The 22,721-nt window shown below is 41.5% G+C and overlaps 1 protein-coding gene across 11 annotated transcripts in view; it reads left to right on the forward strand.

Annotated features, from left to right (window-relative positions):
• Positions 1 to 18,757, forward strand: part of dlgap1a (discs, large (Drosophila) homolog-associated protein 1a) — a 767,710-nt gene extending 748,953 nt beyond the window's left edge. For all 11 annotated transcript variants that reach the window (XM_043688191.1, XM_043688189.1, XM_043688201.1 and 8 more), the window contains 3 exons: positions 6,939 to 7,030; positions 7,292 to 7,444; positions 16,122 to 18,757. In XM_043688191.1, the coding sequence (XP_043544126.1) occupies positions 6,939 to 7,030; positions 7,292 to 7,444; positions 16,122 to 16,337 (461 nt within the window). In that variant the 3' untranslated portion in view covers positions 16,338 to 18,757. The remainder of the gene's footprint in view (positions 1 to 6,938; positions 7,031 to 7,291; positions 7,445 to 16,121) is intronic.
• Positions 18,758 to 22,721: the final 3,964 nt, after the last annotated feature.

Raw genomic sequence — 22,721 nt, forward strand, 5'->3', positions numbered from 1 at the left:
GGGGCTGGGGAGAAGGTAGCAAAGAGTACAATAGGTGGATGGGGGTGGGGATGAAGGTGATAGGTCAGAGAAGAGTGGAGCGGATAGGTGGGGAGGGAGATTGGCAGGTAGGACAGGTCATGGGGACAGTGCTGAGCTGGAAGGTTGGAACTGGGGTGAGGTGGGTGGAGGGGAAATGAGGAAACTGGTGAAGTCCACATTGATGCCCTGGGGTTGAAGTGTTCCAAGATGGAAGATGAGGCGTTCTTCTTCCAGCCGTCAGGTGGTGAGGGAGCGGTGGTGGAGGAGGCCCAGGGCCTGCATGTCCTCAGCAGAGTGGGAGGGGGAGTTGAAATGTTTGGCCATGAGGAGGTGGGGTTGATTGGTGCCAGTGTCCCAGAGAAGTTCCCTAAAACGCTTTGCAAGAAGGTGTCCGGTCTCCCCAATGTAGAGGAGACCGCATCGGGAGCAACGGATACAATAAATGACATTGGTGGATGTGCTGGTGAAACTTTGATGTATGTGGAAGGCTCCATTGGGGCCTTGGATGGTGGTGAGGGGGGAGATGTGTGTGCAGGTTTTGTAATTCCGGCGGTGGCAGGGGAAGGTGCCAGGAGGGGACGGTGGTTTGTTGGGGGGTTGTGGACCTGACCAGGTAGTCACTAAGGGAACAGTCTTTGCAGAAAGAGGTGGGGAGGGAAATATGTCCCTGGTGGTGGGGTCCGTTTGGAGGTGGCGGAAATGTCGGCAGATGATGCGGTTTATGCAAAGGTTGGTGGGGTGGAAGTTGAGGACCGGGTGTTCTGTCCTTGTTACGGTTGGAGGGGTGGGGTCTGAGGGCAGAGGTGCGGGATGTGGATGTGATGCATTGGAGGGCATCTTCAACCACATGAGAAGGGAAATTGCATCTGGTGTGATCTGTGGTGGAACTGGTCCTCCTGGGAGCAGATATGGCGGAGGCCGAGGAATTGGGAATACGGGATAGCATTTTTGCAGGAGGTAGGGTGGGAAGAGATGTAATCCAGGTAGCTGTTGGAGACGGTGGGTTTGTAAAAATTGTCAGTGTCAAGTTGGTCGTCATTGATGGAGATGGAGAGGTCCAGGAAGGGGAGGGAGGTGTCAGAGACAGTCCAGGTGAATTTAAGGTCAGGGTGGAATGTGTTGGTAAACTTGATGAACTGCTCAACCTCCTCACGGGAGCATGAGGTGGTGCCGATGCAGTCATCAATATAGCGGAGGAAGAGGTGGGGAGTGGTGTAACTATAGAAGATGGACTGTTCTAAGTAGCCGCCAAAGAGATTGGCATAGCTGGGGCCCATACGGGTGCCCATGACTACCCCTTTGGTCTGCAGGATGTGGGAGGATTCGAAGGAGACATTGTTACGGTGAGGACCAGTTCAGCCAAACGAATGCGAGTGTCAGTGGAAGGTACTGTTGGGGACATTGAGAGAGGAAGAAACAGAGGGCTTGGAGGCCTTGGTCATGGCGGATGGAGGTGTAGAGGGATTGGATGTCCATGGTGAAGATGAGACGTTGGGGGCCAGGGAAACAGAAGTCTTGGGGGAGGTGGAGGGCGTGGGTGGTGTCTCAAACATATGTGGGGCGTTCCTGGGCTGGGGGGGGACAGGACAGTGTCAAGGTAGGTGGAGATGAGTTCAGTGGGGCAGGGGTACCCCAGTCCTACACTAGCACCTCCAAATCCTTCAACTTTGTTGGCAGTTGATAAAAATGGAGAAAAGAAACCTTGGAATTGTTAGTGGAGTAGATCAAAAGGGACCATAGTATTGTTGTCAAACTCTGGATCTACATCAAGAAATCATCATAACTATGGCTCTCTGACATTCGCCTGGGCATAAATTGTTTAATTGCATTTAGCAACAGAATGCCTAGAATGATTGTTTGTCCTAGCCTTCCAATTGCAGAAATTACTCCACTTTAAAAAAAGCACTGAACTTTGTCAGTGTAGCTTAATGCATTTTGAATTGAGGTCGTAGATTTGTTCGCTGAGCTGGTGTGTTTTTCTGCAGACGTTTCACTGCCTCATGAGGTGACATCATTAGTGCGTCTTCGATAAGGTATTGGTGCTCTGTCCCGTCTGGTTTTCCCATTTTTAGTATTTCCGGTTCTGCACCTGAGTGGTTTGTATACAGGGTCCAGTTCAATGTGTCTATTGATTGAGTTCTGGTTGGAGAGCCAGGTTTCAAGGAATTGTCTCACATGTCTCTGTTTAGTCTGTGCTAGGATGATTACATTGTCCCAGTTGAATTTGTGTCTTTCCTTGTCTGCATGGTCGGAAATGACAGAGTAAGGGTCATGTCTGGCAGTGGTGAGTTGATGTTCGTGCACTCAGAATTGACTAACCGACTACTCAGACCCCTATGAATCTTAGTGGCCCACAAACCAGTAAACACCTTCCACCAGCTCCTGATAAAGATCCGACACCCACATCCAACAGGATGAATGTTATCAACAAGAAATCCTACAGGAAGAAAACTGACCATCCAAGTGTACAAGCGTCAGCACTCTCTCATTTCCAGCCACACAGACAACGAAGGACACAAATCAAACTAGGACAATGTAACCATCCTAGCACAGGCTAAACAGAGACACGCCAGAGAATTTCTTGAAGCCTGGCACTCCATCCGGAATGCAAATCAATAGACACATTGAACTGGACCCCGTGTACAAACCATTCAGGTACAGAATCAGAAGTACCAATAAACGGAGACATATGAGCACCAGGCAGGACGGAGCACCAACACCTTATTAAAGATACACTGACGATGTCATCTAGTGAGGCGACAAAGTGTCTGTAGAAAAACACTTCAGCTCAGCGAACAAATCTCCAACCTCATCCATAACCCTCACTACAGATCTTTTCAAAAGCTCTAAGCATTTTGAATTGTTAGTTAATCTATATATCGCTGACTACATTAATATAATTTTATTCACAAACAGTATCTGCTGGCCTGGCTGTTCCACAACTCTGGCTGAAATAGTAAGTGATGTTGTGTTAGTTCTGAGGAAGTGTGGCAGAAAGCTATTGGAAAAGGTTGCTTAGAGATTACTGATTTATCTGCTTCATTTGAAAAGTTTTCATATTAAAGTTGATAATGTATGCATAAGAGGTACTGATTTTCAATTGCGAGATATTCAGACGGCCATGCAGTTGATCAGGGCTCAAAGTAGCCCTTCCTTTACCACATAGTAATCAGTTTAGTTTTCATATGAATTCATTGCGCACTATACATTGAGCAACCTTCTATTGATGGAACACCTTCTGCTGCTGCGATAACATGGATTAGCCATTTTATGAGTTGAGTGACTCAGCATGTTTTGTGAGTTCCTAATACTTGTTATCTACCTGACAAAACAATTATCTCCTCACCAACTGATGACTGTCTTTTTTGATCAGGAGAAGTGACATTTGTTGAATGGGACACAACGTACAATAATATAAATTTTACCCAAGTTCTATGATTTCTTTTGTAGATGCAAATGAAACATAAAGTATTTTGCAACAAGTTGCCAATGTATCTTGTTAGATAGGAGCAGTAAAATTCAAACATTGCGCTGTTGTATGAATTCAAAGCTAAATCTGGGGAAATGCAAAAACGCTCATGTCAGTTCTGTGATCTTCCAAATCGTAGACATAATACAATGTATCAGCGTTTATTAATTGGAATTACTGCTCTTATCACCTTCGTTAACACTGAATTTCACCTCATTGACATGTAGGTTCTATTCCATCATGTGCTGGATTAAAAAATAGATGCCAAGAATTCCCAATTTGATAAAAGTGCCCACTGAAGTGTCACTATCTGTGCAGTTGGCAATGCAGCAGGTAGCCTTGCTGCTGCTTCCTGTAAGGCGTCTGTGCAGTCCTCCTCAGAGATGCAGAAGGCAATCTCTTGACCACAGTCACCATGGACACCCGATTGGGACCAGCAAGACACAAAAGAGAGAAATGTGTGACCATGGCACAGGTCACATGTTGTGGCATGTTAAAATGAAATGCAGTTTAGGGGTAATGGGGAACCAATACAACAGTGGATAGTACTTCCTATTTGATTGCTCGAGACACGGATGTTTCTGCACTGTTGAGGGTTGTTTTCTGCGGACTGAGAGAATGATGGATGGAGTGAGATGTATGTATGTGTGTGCATGTGCGCGCGACTGTCTGTCCATCTGCCAGACAGGCCTGGCAGGGGTTTAGTCCTCTGGCAGTCCTTGAGAAAGGAAATGTCTTTCACTACTAGAAAGCATCTTTAAAGACCAGTCATGCACCGATCAAGTGGTAACAGTCTACAGCTGCTTTGCACATTTCAGTTTAATTTGCCCTGAACATGGCAGACAGAGAGTAATTGGCATCCAGCTTTTCTATCAGAACCTGAGAGGACCTGTTGGATTGGGGTCCTCTGCTCTACTCTCAGTCAGTCTCCATTGACTGTGAAGCATGGCTTGAGATGTTAATGACTGATGGAAGTCCAAGGCTGGAGTCGCCAAGTTACAGCTCAGATTTTAATGTCAGGAATTGTCGCTGTCATGTTTCTGTCCACTTGGTGGGGAATGGGAAACTGCATATCATTGCAATGAGATATCACCATAATGACAATACTAGCAAACACTAATATATGCAATAATTAATGAGAATCTTGTCTTGCCATTCAACACTTGGTTGGAGAATGGGATGGTTTATTGTTGACAATGAGAAGCTCTTCACTGCTAATCTCACATTATCTTCCCAACTTTCTGACCAATTCCAGTTCAAGGACTGGGAAGATTTGCCCTAAATTTTGTTAAGTAACTGAGAGCTGAGGTCTTGAGCATTAAGGTGATCCTTTTGGTAATTAAAGGTTTTTTCTCTCCAAATGGGAGTACAAGAATTAGATTATAATGAGGGAGAGAGGTACAACATCAGCCTCAATATCTCATCCTAACCTATCTTAGCCCATTGGCAAAACATATCTAAATGACGAGAGGTGAATCCGGGTGCTGTCGGTGACCAGGGTATCTTCTGTATCTTGTCAAGGTCTGCATTTCCATAACTTGGTATTGACGCACTATCAAGACCATTTCATCTTGGATTGTTCCTATCCACCCATTTGGCTCAAACATCAAGTTCTTTTTCCATTCCTTCATGGGATGAGAGCATCATTGGCAGCCAGAATTTATTCCCCATTTGCAGTGGGGCTTGAGAAGGTGATGGTATTCTGCTTTCTTGAAATGTTGGTGTCTAGATGAGGTAGATTGGCCTGTAGTGCTGTTACAAAATAATTCCACTGACAGCGAAGGAACAGTGATACAGTAGCTTGGATGGAAACCATAGTGGGGTGTTCCCATGCCTCTGCTGCCCTTCACCTTCTGTTTAATTGGTGGAAGTCATAGGTTTAAGTGCCATCAAAGGAAGCTTGGCAAGTTGTTACAATGCATTTTGCATGTGGGTACACATTGTTACTACTGTGTGTTGGTGTTGGAGTTGATGGTTAAGATAAATAATAGGATGCCAATCAAGCATTAACCTTGACCTGAATGGTGTCAAGCTTCTTGAGTGTTGTTGGAGCTGCACCCATCCAGGCAACTGGAGAGTATTCCATCACACTCCTCACTTGTGCTTTGTAGATGGTGGACAGGCTTTAGGGAGAGGAGTTGCTCACAACATAATTCCTAATCTCTGTGTGTCAGCATTATTTTCAATTTCATCATCAGGTACCTGTAAATTATTGAATGCCCCACTTTTCCTTACATTTCACAAAACCACTTCATAAAGTCCACTAACTTCTCAGCAGAAGTTTCCTGCTTCTCACCTCTTCAACCACTACCAACTGTACCTCTTTGAAACAGCAGTCAGCAAAAATTCAAAGGAAACTCCCCTGAAGGGACTTAACACAATGGTCAGTGTGTGGTAATTTCTTCTAGCTGTAGAAGAGTCTCAGGATTAGGGGGTTGACTATATAGTTGGTTCAAACACCATTCAGCTCAGAATGTATTGTACAGTTACTACCTCTGTTTGGTTTAGGAATTATTTACACATACTATCCTCCTCCAAGAGCTGAAATACTAAACTGATACATTCATTCTTCATCTCAGTCCTGCTATTGATTTTCATTGTCAATAGTAAAGTGACTATTACTTGGCAATGAAAGTGATGCCTATGTGATAACCCAGCCAAGAGAAGCAATATTTTTTGTTGATTTTGATATCTGCATTCTACACTTTTTTGGAGGAGGATGGGAAAGGCATTTGATACAACTTGTGGATTGTCCAAATGCCGAGCATGCAAATTTCAGAAATGCCTAATGACATATTTCGCTACATCCCAGTGCTTGTGGATGCCCCTTTTATAGAAACCTGCCCTTCAGTAAATTATCTGAGTCTGAGGTAGAAGGGGTAATTGCCAGAATGCATCCCCGCAGATGTCCTTGATGAGTATTTTGAAGAAAGTGACTGTCCATTGGCTCAGAAGCTTTGTCCATTGAGTAGCTGCAGCAACCAGGAAGAACTCCAGCTGTCAGCTGATCTGAGGCTGTAGTACAGGACCATCGTTTGACTGCCTTATCTTTGGGTTAGGGGAGGAAAGGAAGTGTTCCTGATAACAGTACAGCAGCTCTTGCCTGTTTATGGATATTGAGCAAAGATGGAGGCAGATGGAAAGCGGTATCTGGATATTTGCTTATACAAATTTAATTATCCAAAATTGAGCATAAACAAGGTTTTAATTTATTTATTTCACAGAAAGTAAAATTGATTACAGGTATTCTGAAAATTTATTCTGTAACAGTTTCTCTCATTTTTATTAACTTTTTAAAAAATATCCAAAACATTTAAGCGCTTAGCTGAGTACAGACTTATTTTCAAGTAACACTGACTTAGGTATTGAACTGAAATATTACTGTGCAGTGTACAGATTATTTGAAGTTCACTGAATATCACTTCTTCCTCGTGTTGTTTATCTTTAGTTTTGGGGAAAATACGAAGTGCTATTGGAAGTGCTCAACTGTTAATGTCCCAGAAGTTCCAACAATTCAGTGGACTATGTGAAGAAAACATGGTATGTGAATATTGTATTAATCTGCATTCCATCAAGCTTGTTCCCGCCAAATTACTGTAACCATGACAACATTGATTCATCACAGCAGTGACTGACCTGAATTGTTTATCTTCCAACAGTTTTAATTTTACTGGCAGAGCAAAACCATCAAAATAAGGATCTAATACAAGCAAAAAAAAAGCCTATATGTCTATGTCTGCATGTATTCTTAGAAAATAAAATAAGTGCCAAGCTTACACATTCTTTTCCTGCTGTGCATAGAATCCAAATGCTTGTCCTCGATTAACCTCCCAAGACTTGGCAGGATTTTGGGACATGCTGCAGTTGTCTATTGAAAATGTCAGTATGAAATTTGATGAGCTGCATCAACTGAAGGCAAGCAATTGGAAGCAGATGGAACTTCCTGAAAAGAAGGTAATTTTAATATTCCCAATAAATCGGTTTTTAAAAAACAAAATGCATTTCTCTAATTTGCATCGTTTTCAGATTTCTATCTGTAATGTCTTGGTGGTTTCACAGATCTATTTTGGGTGACATTTACAATAGATGTCAGATAATCTGAAAAAATTCCGTGCCTAGCGATTCTATGAAATGCGTTGTAACTCTCTGATCAAAGAAGTGTTGCAAGGTTGATTTAGAAGGAAGGTTTTGGATGTTGAGTAGACTGAAATCAATTAGTTCAGTACAAACCACAGATCAAACTGGGGCAGGGTTAATATTCATTTTCATCACCAAGAGAAATTAATAGATTGAAATTCAGACATATTCTACAATAACTGCCAATTAAAAGTAAATCTTTAATCACAAAATATTTTTGTTACTACTGTTTCCCTGAGTTCACAACACTCATGATGGCCTCTTGCCCCAACTACCCAGTTGCATTGCTCCCCAACCCTAATGGTAAATTTGAGTAAATAGAATGTTGCAGTACCAGCTCTTTCTCGAAGTGAGAGTTCATATACTATCCAGCAGATCAGGTTTTGAAGACATACCTTGAACAGATGCAATACTAAACAGTTGTGGAAGACCTATAGCTGTACAACAATGGACTGGTCACACTGAAGTCTGTGAGGCAAGAATTCTTAAAATGACTTCACAGCAGATACTTGGGAATCACACAGCGCAGTTATAGATCTCTGCAATCTATATGGTGGCCTGACATTCCAAAAGAAATTGAAGATTTTATCAGATTATGTCTCATATGTGCTATCCACAGTCAGGTGCCAACTAGGCCTTAAAAATTTAGTTGCAAACGTTTCGTCCCCTGTCTAGGTGACATCCTCAGTGCTTGGGAGCTTCCTGTGAAGCGCTTCTGTGGTGTTTCCTCCGGCATTTATAGTGGCCTGTCCCTGCCGCATCCGGTTGTCAGCGGCAGGGACAGGCCACTATAAATGCCGGAGGAAACACCACAGAAGCGCTTCACAGGAAGCTCCCAAGCACTGAGGATGTCACCTAGACAGGGGACGAAACGTTTGCAACAAAAATTTCCAACTCGGCGAACAGAACCACAACAACGAGCACCCGAGCTACAAATCTTCACCCAAACTTTGAGGGCCTTAAGAACTTATAACATGACTGTGGGAGAAGACAGCACAGATTTATCTAATGACAAAGGGAAGACACATCCTTTACTCATTGACTGCTACATTGAAGCTACATCAGAAGCAGTTATTGGAGCACAGATTTTGCAACACATTGTTTTCCAGAGGAAACAGTTCTGGATAACAGATGTCAATTTGTGAATGTGGAATTCCATAAGTTCACTGCAGAACCAGGTATCTACCACTTCTCCAATTTATCCCTTCCGGAAATGGGGAAGCAGTGAAGGTGATCAAAACCATCAAGTCCCTAATGTCCCAAGATAGCAGACTTGTACTTAACAATGCTCAATGTAGATCAACATAATTAAAATGTATATCCACTGGCAAAACAATTCATGGAAGGAAGATTAAAAACAGAGATATCATTGTTGTGATGCAATGTCAGGCTGAATATAATGTCTCAGGACAACAGGAAGACTGTGAAGAGAGAGAAAAGACCATAGAAGGAAACAACAGAAGTGGTATAGCAGAAGGCATGGAACAAAAATACTGTCAACTTTGTGCAAAAGTCTGGAGGAAGGACAGATAAGCAGAGCCAACAGTCCTTCAAGCAACAGATCACCTAAGATCCAACAAAACCTTGACATCTGATGGAATGTTCAGGAGAACTGGAAAGGTGTTGATCTGACTCAAGCCAAAAGTGGGAATGAATTTGGTTACCACTGGATGTGAACAAAGACATAGGCAAAAGTGAGGACTGCAGATGCTGGAGATGAGTGTCGCAAATGTAGTGCTGGAAAAGCACAACAGGTCAGGCAACATCCGAGGAGCAGGAGAATCGACATTTCTGGCAAACGTCCTTCATCAGGAATAAGACAGAGACAACCAGCCTCTGTCAAATGCATACAGGATTGAACAAAAGTTAAAGGAATGGGAGAGAACCATTAGCCCTGTGTGTGAAAATCAAACAAAGCAAATCAGGGCAACCAGTCAGATGTCTAAACTCTTTTGTCCTGTTGGGTTTGGATTTTGGAGGTGTGGAAGATAATGTTAATGATATCAGTTATAGTGCAAGTAAGTTCAAAAAGCAAATTGTTAGAATCATGTAAACTGAGCCACAGACAGTGGTTAAGGTCAAAACATTGAACGTTTTCAGGAAGGAGAGAGGTAGAATTCTTAGGAATAAAGAGATCTAAAGGGCATGGGGGGAAAGTCGGAACAGGATACTGCTTTGGATGATCAGCCATGATCATATTGAATGGTTGAGCGAGTGCCAAGTGGCCTAAACATGTACCTATTTTCTATGTTTCTATGATTAAGAAAGAAGCTCAGGTGGACAATGGATGATGATGTGACTTATTGTGTTACTCTGACATCAGCAGAGTAGAGCAAGGCAACAAGTAGAAAAGAACAGATCAGAGAGAGAGATGTAATATGGGGGTAGGGAGAGTGGAGACACTACACCAGAGAACTATATTCAGTAACCTGTAAAGTAAACTGTAACCTGTGGTACAGTACTGAAAAGTGTGAGAGCCTTGTGGATAAGGATAGCTTAGGGAAACTAGAGACTAAAAGGGGTAGCAGTGTAGTGAAAAGAGAGCAGCACTCAGAGTGCAACCCAATACCCAGAGAAACAAGAGACGGATCCAGTCTGTTCACAATGAATGTGAACGGTAATATTAACATAAGGCACACTGAAACAAGGATTAAATCGGCATGATCGTAACAGCAAAGTATAAAATCACTATAAAGTAGACCTTTCAAAAATTAATTTATAGGATCTATGTTGTTGGCAAGACCAGCATCTGTTAGCCATCCCTACTTGTCCTCAACAAGGTGCTGCTGAGCTGCCTTCTCGGACAGTCCCTGCAGTTTGTGTAAGGAAAGTATATTACTGTTAAGTTGAGAGTTCTAGCATTTTGACCCAGCGACAATAAAGGAACTGCCATATTTGTTCAGTCAAGATGATGCACGATGGTCCATGTTCTCATTTGTGTAGACATGTGTAAATGGGAGTCATGGGATACAGAAAATAGCTTGGAAACAGCTGGGTAAAAGGCCTGACTTGATACACTGGCAAAGAATAGCTATCACATCTCTTCACCCCCACCCCGCACAATCATTTACCCAATTCATGCCACCTCATTTCCATAACCCTCTCACCATGGCTCCTTATATACTTCATGCCAACCTTTGCTCCTCTAATACCTTAAATGACCCTCTCATACTCTGATTCCATGCCATGACCCTCTCAATCCATGCCATCTTACCTACTCCACATAGCCTCTTAATGCCTCAATGCCACCTTAGTACCAATCCATATTCCCTTATCACCCCATCTTTTTTCTTGTATGTACCCATGCCAACTCCCCTCACCTTATCTCAGTCCCAACCCCGGATTAAGCACTGCCCTCACCTGCAATCTTCTTCTCAACCTCTCCACCCCCACCCCCTCTCCGACCTATCACCCTCACCCTCACCTCCTTCCACCGATCGTATTCACAGCGCCCTTCCCCCCCCCACCTTTTATCTCAACCCACTTGGCACACCAGCCTCATTCCTAAAGAAGGGCTTATGCCCAAAACATCGATTCTCCTGCTCCACGGATGCGGCCTGGCCTGCTGCGCTTTTCCAGCACCACACTTTTCAACTCAACTCACACAATATCCAACATGTGCAGTGGTCCAGACCTATGTTTAGATTCAATAAAGCTTTTGCGTGGCTCTTGATGAATTTGCTATTGTGTAATCAGTCACATAGCACTGATCCTTTAATGATGGCCCTCAGGCCTATGTCAATATAGTGGATTAGTAGGTACTGATTCTTTTTAAACTGTGGAGGTAATCTTTGCAAATATTGAAAGGAAATTTAAATTCATGACATCTTTACAGTTCTCTTGACCATTGCTTTCACATTTCCAATCAGCTTGTTAGTTTCAATGAGTTTATAGAACATCTTAAGCATACTAATGTCTATTTTTAAAAGCTCAGAGAGCACAAAATCTCACTCAAGGAGCCCCATACCTCTTTCACAGTGCACCTGACCTCCAGGAAAGAACACTTGACCATTTGCAAAGGTGTCCCAGGGCCATGTCCAAAACATTATATGTGCAAAGCTCTGAACGTTTTAGGCATCATCTTGTTGTCTCTAAAGCACATTCATCATGCTATGGACATACCCAGTGAAAACAAGATCAATCCGCGACAGTTTCACTTTAACACATACAGTTGCTTCCATGAACGGTGATGGATGTGCAAATTAGTCAGGCCTCCACCACCACTCTCATAACAATGGAGAGGCTTTCCATATGCATAGAAGTTCATACCTAAATACTCAGCCTTCGTTTCCTCTGCACAGCAATTACAGATTTGATATTTAACATTTAAAATAATGCTTAAGACATTTAATAGCTCATAGGCTTCTTTAAAGGCTTAGTTCATTACTATTTTAGTTTTATGGTTGTCTGACATATCAAGATCATTGCAACTTTCCTGTGTCAATATTTAAATTGTTGTGTTGCCCTATAAATGATGGAAAAAGGATATTTCCTCCAGCAAATTCAGTGCAAGGTACATAATTAAAATAAATTGTTATTATGTTTGTGTACAGACCTCCCAAATGATAACAGAGATGTGATAAAATATAATGCACTTAACAATGTTGCTTATAATTAATACATTTTTATTGACTCATGTAAATTCATGCAAGCATCGATTGCCTGCTAACCACAAGCATAAAAACATAATTTTAATACTTATATGAGGAAACATAATTTTAATATTTATACGAGGCTAACGTAAACTGTGCTGCAATTATTGTGGTATGATAGCAAACAGACAAAGACAGTCCGCACCTCATCTAGACTGAGTTAACAATGAGGTGAGACAATTTCCCATAATATCTTCAAGGAGAAAGTGAGGTCTGCAGATGCTGGAGATCAGAGCTGGAAATGTGTTGCTGGAAAAGCACAGCTAATAATATCTTCAGGCTGGGTAGCAGAGAAATTAGCCAGCTCTCTGTTTCTGATTGCTATCAAATGATCCTGGTTGAATCAGGGTACTGACTAAAGATGGAATTGCACTCAGTTTTAATTCTGTCCACAGTTGAATTATTATCCACAATTTAGAAACATTTACAAGATATTGAAATAAAATAAGGTGGCAGATTGTTGCATGTTTGTGAAGCATTATCCAGGCATGAGCTACTGATATTGGCAAGAATGAGTACTGCAGAAGAAAATGTGCAGAAAATAAATTGCCTTTAACAAAGGCTTAATAATCATTTATTTTAATGTAATTTTTTTCAGCCAGGAACACAAAAGATTTGATATCAGTCAAACAAGAATAGCCAGTGAATACTGATGTTACATTGAGCTAATTAGATGTCAGTAATCTGCAAATTAGATGAAGTTAAAAATTACATAACACCAGGTTATAGTTCAGTAGGTTTATTCAATGAACTTCACATTTGCATCTCAAAAAAAAGACACTTGCCTACATCTTAAAAAGGTAATGTCATACCTAAATGATTCAACTATACTTTTAGATGGAAAACACATACCCCAAGAGAGTACATGTACTGAAAAATAGAAACTTCCCTTTCTTGCCCTTAATCCAACCATTATGTATGTTGTTCACTAAGTCAACAACATATGAATATATAAATGAATGAGGAGCAGAAGTAGAACACTTGAACCTGTTTCACCATTCAATAGGATTATGTCTGACTTGATTATTCCACATTCCTGCTTATCTTTCACCCTCATGCTCATCAAGATTCTATTTATCTCTTTCTTAAAGACTCTACTTCAACTGTCTTTTGAAAGAAATCCAAAGACTTACTATTCTCTGTTAGACAAAGGTTCTCCTTATTTCTGTCATAGAGTCATAAAGTCATAGAGATGTACAACATGGAAACAGACCCTTCGGTCCAACCCGTCCATGCCGACCAGATATCCCCACCCAAACTAGTCCTACTTGCCAGGACCCGGCCCATATCCCTCCAAATCCTTCCTATTCTTATACCCATCCAAATGCCACTTAAATGTTGCAATTGTACCAGCCTCCACCACATCCTCTGGCAGCTCAATCCATACACGTACCACCCTCTGCATGAAAAAGTTGCCTCTTAGGTCTCTTTTATATCTTTCCCCTCTCACCCTAAACCTATGCCCTCTAGTTCTGGACTCCCTGACCCCAGGGAACTCTGACCAATAAAGGAAAGCATATCAAACTCCTTCTTCACTATCCTATCTACCTGCGACTCCACTTTCAAGGAGCTATGAACCTGCACTCCAAGGTCACTTTGTTCAACAACACTCCCTAGGACCTTACCATTAAGTGTATAAGTCCTGCTAAGGTTTGCTTTCCCAAAATGCAGCACTTCACATTGATCTGAATTAAACTCCATCTGCCACTTCTCAGCCCATTGACCCATCTGTTCCAGATCCTGTTGTAATCTGAGGTAACCCTCTTCGCTGTCCACTACACCTCCAATTTTGGTGTCATCTGCAAACGTACTAACTGTACCTCTTATGCTGGCATCCAAATCATTTATGTAAATGACAAAAAGTAGAGGGCCCAGCATAAATGAGTGATTTTTTATTATGGAATTATGACTGCTACTTCCAGATTCTCCCATCTGAAAAAAAGCATCTTTTCCCCAGACAGCCTGCCTCAGGAACATATATGTTTCAATCCCTTTCCAGCTCCAGTGGATACAACCTTAGCTTGTCTTTTTCATAAGAACACGTGCCCATTTTCAGTCCAGTAAACCTATTCTGAACTGCCTCCAACGAATTTGTATCCTTCCTTAAAGAAGCAGACCAAGATTGTACATGGTATTCTGGAGGTTGTCTCACAAGTGCCCTGAACAACTGAAGCTTATGCTCCCTACTTCTGTATTCAATGTTCCTCGCAATAAACAAAAGCATTCTGTTAGCTTTCCAATTACGTATGTCCTTGCATGTTAACATATTGTGATGCATTTACTAGGACACTCAGATTCCTCTCCATTTCTCTGCCATCTCTCACTATTTAGATAGTAGGCTTCTTTTATTATACTTCCTGGCAAAATGATGTTTTCCCAAGTAATACTCAACCCCTGGAGTGATAAAATAGCTTGCCAATATTAATGGTGTTAGCCATTTGGTTAAAAATATCGCAAGAATAGAACCAATTTAATCAGGAGAGAAGAGAAAATGAGGCTTACAGAAAAATGCAGGTGCCACAAATCTGCAACTTTAAAGCAATATTTCTGAGAAGGAAAGGAGCAGGCTTCTATTTATGCAGTTCATTTCAGAATCTCTGGATGCCCCAGAATACATTGCATTTTAAAAATATTAATAGGCTGTAACATACTTTGTTTTGCATGGCAAAATTCCACAAAATAAACAAGATACTTGAGTGGTTACTCTGTTTTAGTCATGTTAATTTAAATATTGGTCAGTGTCATTATTCTTGTTGGGCAGCACAGTGGCTCAGTAATTAATACCGCTACCCCACAGCGCTAGGAATCCAGGGTTGATTCCAGCCTGGAGTATCTGGAGTATCTGTCTGTTTGGCTCTCCACCGGGTGCTCCAGTTTCCACCCACAGTCCAAAGATGTGCAGGTTAGGTGGATTGGCCAAGCTAAATTGCCCTGCAGTGTCCAGGAATGTGCAGGTTAGCTGTGGTTAATGCAGAGTAACAGAGATAGGGTGAGGGTTTCACCTGAGTGGGATACTCTTCGGGGGGGTTGGTACAGACTCAATAGGCTGAATGGTCTCTTTCCATGCTGGATTTCTGTGATTCTTCAAATTGTGCTATATAGACTCTTATACACCCATCTGAGACACCAACAGATGTCGACATGTTGGCTCAGTAGTTAACACTGCTGCCTTACAGCACCAGGGACCCAGGTTCATTTCCAGCCTTGGGCAACTGTTGGGAGTTTGCACATTGTCCACAGCGTGGACTCGATGGGCTGAATGACCTGCTTCCACACTGGAGGGATGCTATGTTAACTGATAGTTTTCACCCTCAACCACCAAACTCTCCTTTAATGCCATACTGAAGTATCAACCTGGATTATGTGTCAAACCTCTGGAATCTCTTGATCCACATTCTTCTGACTGAGAGAGTGGTCCCACAAAGCTAAGTTTGAGTTTAACCACATAAGAAATGAGACAATTCGTCTAATGGAGCAAGTTTGTTTGCTGACCTATAAAATGCTGTTTCTGACTGAGCTATTGCTTCCCGAAAATCTAAACTTAAGTACAAGGCTGCAGAGCTACAAGAACATTCTGTCCTTTCTTGCCTTTCTTGAGATATTATATTGATACTGTGTAGTTGGGCACCAGAAGGAAAGATAATTGCTGTGTGAAATGGTGACATGGTGGTGTCAATAACGTTGAGTAATTTTGATAATGACTTGATACGTTTTCAGCGACAGCAACAATGTTTCCAGGTACTGTATGCATCTATGGATTGTGTGAAATACCGCAGTTGTGTTTTGCCACACCTACCTGAAGAATACTAGTCACTCACATGCCGTTATATTTCTTACTGCAGGAGAAAAGAATTCCTCCTCCTGTGCCAAAGAAACCACCAAAGGGTCAAGTGCCCCTCAAACGTGAAAAATCACTGGAAGCCACAGAGAAACAAAGGCAGGAGGCACGGAAACGCCTGATGGCTGCCAAGCGAGCTGCATCTGTGAGACAGAACTCCGCCACAGAAAGTGCAGACAGCATTGAAATTTATATCCCAGAGGCCCAGACCAGACTATAAGCCACACTGGGTAGGAACTGTGATAACTTCGCAATTGCAGGGTGGGTTATTTGTAGCATATTCATGTTACAAGTTCAATAGGGACACAGCCAAGTGTTCATATCCCTTTAAGCCCCTTTGGAATTTGAAATATCAGAACAGTTTTGCGCAGGGGTGGCATTCTTGGTAAACCATGGCGAAGGATTGTAAGCTGTTCAACTTTCTATCGTTAATGTAGCTGCATTAAATATTTGCTAACTGCCATGTCATTTGCATGGCTTCACATTAATTGTTGTTGCTGTTGCATTTTTGTAACCTCTGTACGTGGCTCCATTGAATCATCCATATCTATAGTTTCAACTGCTGACAAATAGTTAAATAAAATTAAGGAAAAAAACTAGAATTTATGTGTGCACAGCAATAGAAACACCAGAATTTAATACTGCTGAAAGGTCTTTTGGGAAATTGATGTCTTCCTAAGTGTAGATGTTAGAATTTAGGACCAAGATTAATTACTTCAAAATGGATGAGTGCATAACTCTTAACACCTCACACTTTTGTAACTGGATTTTGACAGCAGTGAACCCTAAATGTGCTCACAGCACTACGAGCAAAGGGCGAGGTGCTTTGTCTTGTTCTTTGAAGTGCATAATCTTCGGAAGCTACATGCATTCATAAACACAAAGGTTAACACTGATACATTAAATAAAAACTAAAATCTTGAGTGGCAGATTTTAAAGATGTTTTATGGATTGTCCATCTGCTCAAGCAGTTAGTTATTAAAAGTCAGTAATGGCAGGGAAAGAGAATCTTTTTTATATAATGAGCAAAATGGGATAGTTGCAGGCAACTCTTCAGAAAAATTGAGTATGTGAAAGTCATGCATTAAATGGGCTTCCTAATCTTTGTGTTCCCTGTAAACCCTCTACACTTCCATGTACACTCAAGAATAGCATTAGAGTACTCCGTTCTGCGCCTTTTAATTGACAGTAGTCTGGTAAGAAGGTATGAAATAGAAACATTTTATGAGATTAACATGTCATTGTAAATGAGCCATTTGGATGATGCGGTGATGATACAGTGCATACGTTTAAAGGTATGATAGTTATAATGTTTATTTTCTGAGAAGAGTGCCTGCTTCTGAAATTCACCAGATAAGGGCTAGTGATTCTTTGCCATACCTTGAGAACAAACTAATCTGATCCTGTCAGGTGTCTGACAATTTTTTTAACTGTCTTTTATCAATTTCCCTTTGAGCTACAATACCCAATATTCTTGTTCACTGTTACAATTTGTACGTGCTTTTGATTCAAATGTGTCCAATTATCTACCTGCTACAGTAATATTACCAGTTAATAAGTAATGTACTTTGTCAGTGTGCTAAGCTCTTTCATTTTCAATTATTACACTTTCAATAACTTAGAGATCTGGGCTGGTAATGCATTTGCCTAAATGCATTAACCTGTTCCTAATAGATGCATATATGGTGTGTGATATGAAAATAAACCCTTTTTTTTAAAGAAAGCAAATATGTGTTTTTGTCAAACAGAAATGTCCTCTGTCTCCTCCAAACCCCTGAAAACACATGTTTTGCTCTCAGTTATTGGGTAAGAGAATTATACATAAATTAAATATACATTGTACTGCATCACTTTCCATCACCTGGAAACAGTCATTTGAAATTTCAAACACTATATGTGCACATGTGGTCAATCTTCACTGTGAATTTGGAGGACAATGAAAACCTGAAAAAAATTTTTGGAAAATGGTACTTCCTGTATATCAGTTCCATTGGGAGCATTTCCTTATTCTTTGCACTTTTAGCCTGAATAATTGGCTTTAGCCTCCCTCACAACTCGGATTTGACCAGGGCAGAATAGGACAATATGTGGATGACATCCTACATTCCTTTTTATTAAAAATATAAAACTGTTGAACTGTTCTACCTTATATATATAGACTGCTAGTGAAAGTAAGTAACTTCATAATGGTTTTTTCCACAGTGTATGAAAAGAAAAAGTTATTTATTTGTGCAAATGAGATTAAAACCTTGCATAAAACTGGTAGTTGATTAAAAATGCTAAAGAGGTTGTTCTAATAATGTCCCCTCGCCAATTATCCCATCACCGGTCAGATTTGAAGATGAATGTTATATTTAAAATTTGTTAACTTTTTTGTTACCTCATTTGTATTTATTGTTTAAATGTAAATGAATCCTTAATTTATTGATAAAGAAACAGACTACTCTTTGAACAGCAATTGATGTTAATAGCAGTATGAAATACTGAATGGAAAATAAATCACCAGAGAAGCCTGAAATGATACCCCTCTAATTTCAAAATAGTTTGTGTGTTGGTGGAGTTTAATTATTCAAATAAAGGTTTTTTTTGTAAATAGTTGAATGTTTACCATGATGTAAAATATTAAATGACTTAATTAAAATGATGTATACTTACAGTTCTGAGCTGTGTTATCTGAATTTCTTTGTCATTCTGATCTTCTGTCTTATTCTGAAGGCAAAGGAAAGGCTGGTAGGTATAGAAAATGCTGGATGACTAAAGAAAGTGAGGAGAAAGTGAGGACTGCAGATGCTGGAGATCCCGAAACGTCGATATTCCTGTTCCTTGGATGCTGCCTGACCTGCTGCGCTTTTCCAGCAACACATTTTCAGCTCATTAAAGAAATTGAGGGTTTGATAAGAGAAAGAAGGAAGGATATGTCAGGTATAGACAAGACAGATTGAATGAATCCTTAGAAAAATACAAAGGCAGTAGGGGTATTCTTAAGGGGGAACTCAGGAGGACAAAAAGGGGGCATGAAATAGATTTGGCAAATAGAGTTAAGGCGAATCCAAATTGTTTTTACAAATCCATTAAGGACAAATGGGTAACTAAGGAGAGAATAAAGCCCCTCAAAGATCAGCAAGGCGGCCTTTGTGTGGAGCTGCAGGAGATGGGGGGAGATATTAAATGAGTATTTTGCATCAGTGTTTACTGTGGAAAAGGACATGGAAGATATAGAAATAGGGAAATAGATGATGACATCTTGAAAAATGTCCATATTACAGAAGAGGAAGTGCTGAATGTCTTGAAATGCATAAAATTGGATAAATCCCCAGGACCTGATCAGGTGTACCCAAAACTCCATGGGAAGCTAGGGAAGTGATTGCTGGGCCCCTTGCTGAGATAGTTGTATCGTCGATAGTCACAGGTGAGGTGCTGGGAGAGTGGAGGTTGGCTAATGTGGTGCCACTGTTTAAGAAGAGTGGTAAGGACAAGCCAGAGAACTATAGACAGTGAACCTGACCTCGGTGGTGGGCAAGTTGTTGGAGGGAATCTTGAGGGACAGGATGTCCATGTATTTGGAAAGGTAAGGACTGATCAGGGATAGTCAACATGGCTTTGTGCGTGGGAAATCATGTCTCACAAACTTGATTGAGTTTTTTGAAGAAGTAACAAAGAGGATTGATGAGGGCAGAGTGATGGACGTGATCTACCTGAATTTGAGGAAGATTTTTGGCAAGGTTCTCCATGGGATGACACCAAAATTAGAGGTATAGTGGACAGCAAAGAAGGTTACCTCAGATTACAACGGGATCTTAATGGGCCAATGGGCTGAGAAGTGGCAAATTGAGTTTCATTTAGATAAATGCGAGGTGCTGCATTTTGGGAAAGCAAATCTTAGCAGGGCATATACACTTAATGGTAAGGTCCTCGGGAGTGTTGCTGAACAAAGAGATCTTGAAGTGCACGTTCATAGCTCCTTGAAAGTAGAGTCACAAATAGACAGGATAGTGAAGAAGGCGTTTGATATGCTTTCTCTTATTGGTCAGAGTATTGAGTATAGGAGTTGGGAGGTCATGTTGTGGCTGTACAGGACATTGCTTAGGCCACTTTTGGAATATTGTGTGTAATTCTGCTCTCCTTCCTATTGTAAGGATGTTGTGAAACTTAAAAGGGTTCAGAAAAGATTTCCAAAGATGTTGCAAGGAGTGGAGGATTTGAGTTATAGGGACAGTTTGAATAGGCTGGGGCTGTTTTCCCTGGAGCATGAGAGGCCGAGGGATGACCTTGTGGAGATTTATCAAATCGAGAGGGGCATGGATAGGATAAATAGACAAAATCTTTTCCCTGGAATGGGGGCGTCCAGAATTAGAGGGCATAGGTTTAGGGCGAGAGGGGAAACATATAAAAGAGACCTCAGGGGCAACTTTTTCACGCAGAGTGTGGTATGTGTATGGAATGAGCTGCTAGAGGAGGCTAGTACAATTGCAACATTTAAATGGCATCTGGATGGGTATATGAATAGGAAGGGTTTGGAGGGATATGTGCCGGGTGCTCACAGGTGGGACTAGATTGGGTTGGGATATCTGGTCGGCATGGATGAGTTGTACCGAAAGATCTGTTTCTGTGCTGTACATCTCTATGACTCTAAATATTGCTGTTGAGGTTCTACTATAGGCATTGGCAGCAAGATCCTTCATTAGGTAACCATTTGAATGAATGTCTGAGGTAATAATTATCAGTGAGCACCCACGTGGCATCAAAACATGTATTTGCTGGTTGGCATAAGAGGAAAATAATTAGAAAGGAATACGCACACTACTTTTCTTCTCCCTGTTCCTGAAGGAACTATTGATCATGATCCATGTGAGTCAATATGAGAAAATGCATTTTGATTCTTTGACTAAGTCTGGTCTCTCTGTGTCTCGGAATTACACCCAGGAAAGTATGAGGAGAAAAGGTTGCTTATTTTTAGATTGTACACTTTACCCCCATTCTGACTTCTGAGGAGATGATGCCATTCCTTTAAAAGATTTCGTGATTGGCATCCACCTTTTGTATTTGGTCAATTGACAATTGATATATAATCAATGTCAGCATATCCCCAGTGTGCACTCATGGCCCAGCATATCCCCCATTCAACCATTACCATCTAGCCAGGGGATCAACCCCTCGTTCAATAGAGAGTGAGGGAGGGCATGCCAGAAGCAGAGCCAGACATGCCTAAAAATTAGATGTCAACCTGGTGCTGCTACCAAACAGGACTACTTGCATTCCAAACAGTATCAACAGCATGAAACAGAGCTAAATGATCCCACAAACATCAAATCAGGCCCTGCCACATCCAGTCGTGAATGGTGATGGACTATTGAACAACTCACTGGAGGAGGAGGCTCCACAAATATCCCCATCCCCACTGATGGAAGAGCCCAACACATCAGTACAAAAGAAGTACATTCACAACAATCTTCAGCCATAAGTGCCGAGTGAATGATCCATCTTAGCTTCCTCCAGGTGGTCTCCAGCATCAAAGATACCAATTTCAGATAATTCAATTCACTCCACATAATGTCAAGAAATGGTCGGAGGCACTGGATAATGCTCTCAGGACCCTGAGAACATTCCTGAAATAGTACTGAAGACTTGAGCTCCATAACTTGCCGCTCTCATAGCCAAGCTGTTCCAGTACAACTACAGCAGTGGCATCTAACTGACAATGTAGAAAATAGCCCATGTATGCCCTATACACAAAAAGCAGGACAAATCCAGACTACCAATTACCGCCCCTCAGTCTACTCTTGATCATCAGTAAAGTAATGGAAGGTGTCATCAACAGTGCTATGAAGCAGCATTTACTCAGCAAGAACTTGCTGACTGACACTCAGTTTGGGTTCCACTAAGGCCACTAGGCTCCCAAAGTCAAACATGGAGAAAGTGTTAAATTTCAGAGGTGAGGTAAGAGTGACAACCCCTGAGCTCAAGGCCACATTCGATCAAGTCTGGCATCATGAAGCTTAGCAAAATGGGAATCAATGCTGCTTAGGGTCATGCTTGGCACACAAGATGATGTTGAGTTTGTTGGAGATCAGTCATCTCAGCTCTAGGGTATCACTATAGGAGTTCCTCATGGTACTGACCGAGGCCCAACCATCTTCTACTGCTTCATCAATGACCTTCCCACCATCATAAGGTCAGAAGTGGTTATGTACACGGATGATTGCACAATGTTCAGCATCATTTGCAACTCCTCAGATGCTGAAGCAATCCATGTTCAAAGGCAACATGATCTGAACAATATTCAGGCTTGGGCTGACAAGTGGCACATAACATTCATGTTATAGAAATGCCATGAATTACCATTTCCAATAAGCAGCAATATAACTACCGCCCCTTTACAGTTAATGGTGTAACCATTAATGAATCCCCCACCATCAATATCTTGCGGCTTACCATTGATCAGAAATCCAACTGAACACACCACATGACCAGAATGGCTAGAAGAGCAGGTCAGAGGCTAGGAATACTGCGGTGAGTAACTCACCTCCTGATTCCTATCCACAAAGGCACAACTCAGAAATGTGATGGAATACTCTCCACTTGCCTGGATGGATGCAGCCCCAAC

This window comes from Chiloscyllium plagiosum, chromosome 4, assembly GCF_004010195.1.
Source record: "Chiloscyllium plagiosum isolate BGI_BamShark_2017 chromosome 4, ASM401019v2, whole genome shotgun sequence".
In the NCBI taxonomy this organism is placed as follows: Eukaryota; Metazoa; Chordata; class Chondrichthyes; order Orectolobiformes; family Hemiscylliidae; genus Chiloscyllium; species Chiloscyllium plagiosum.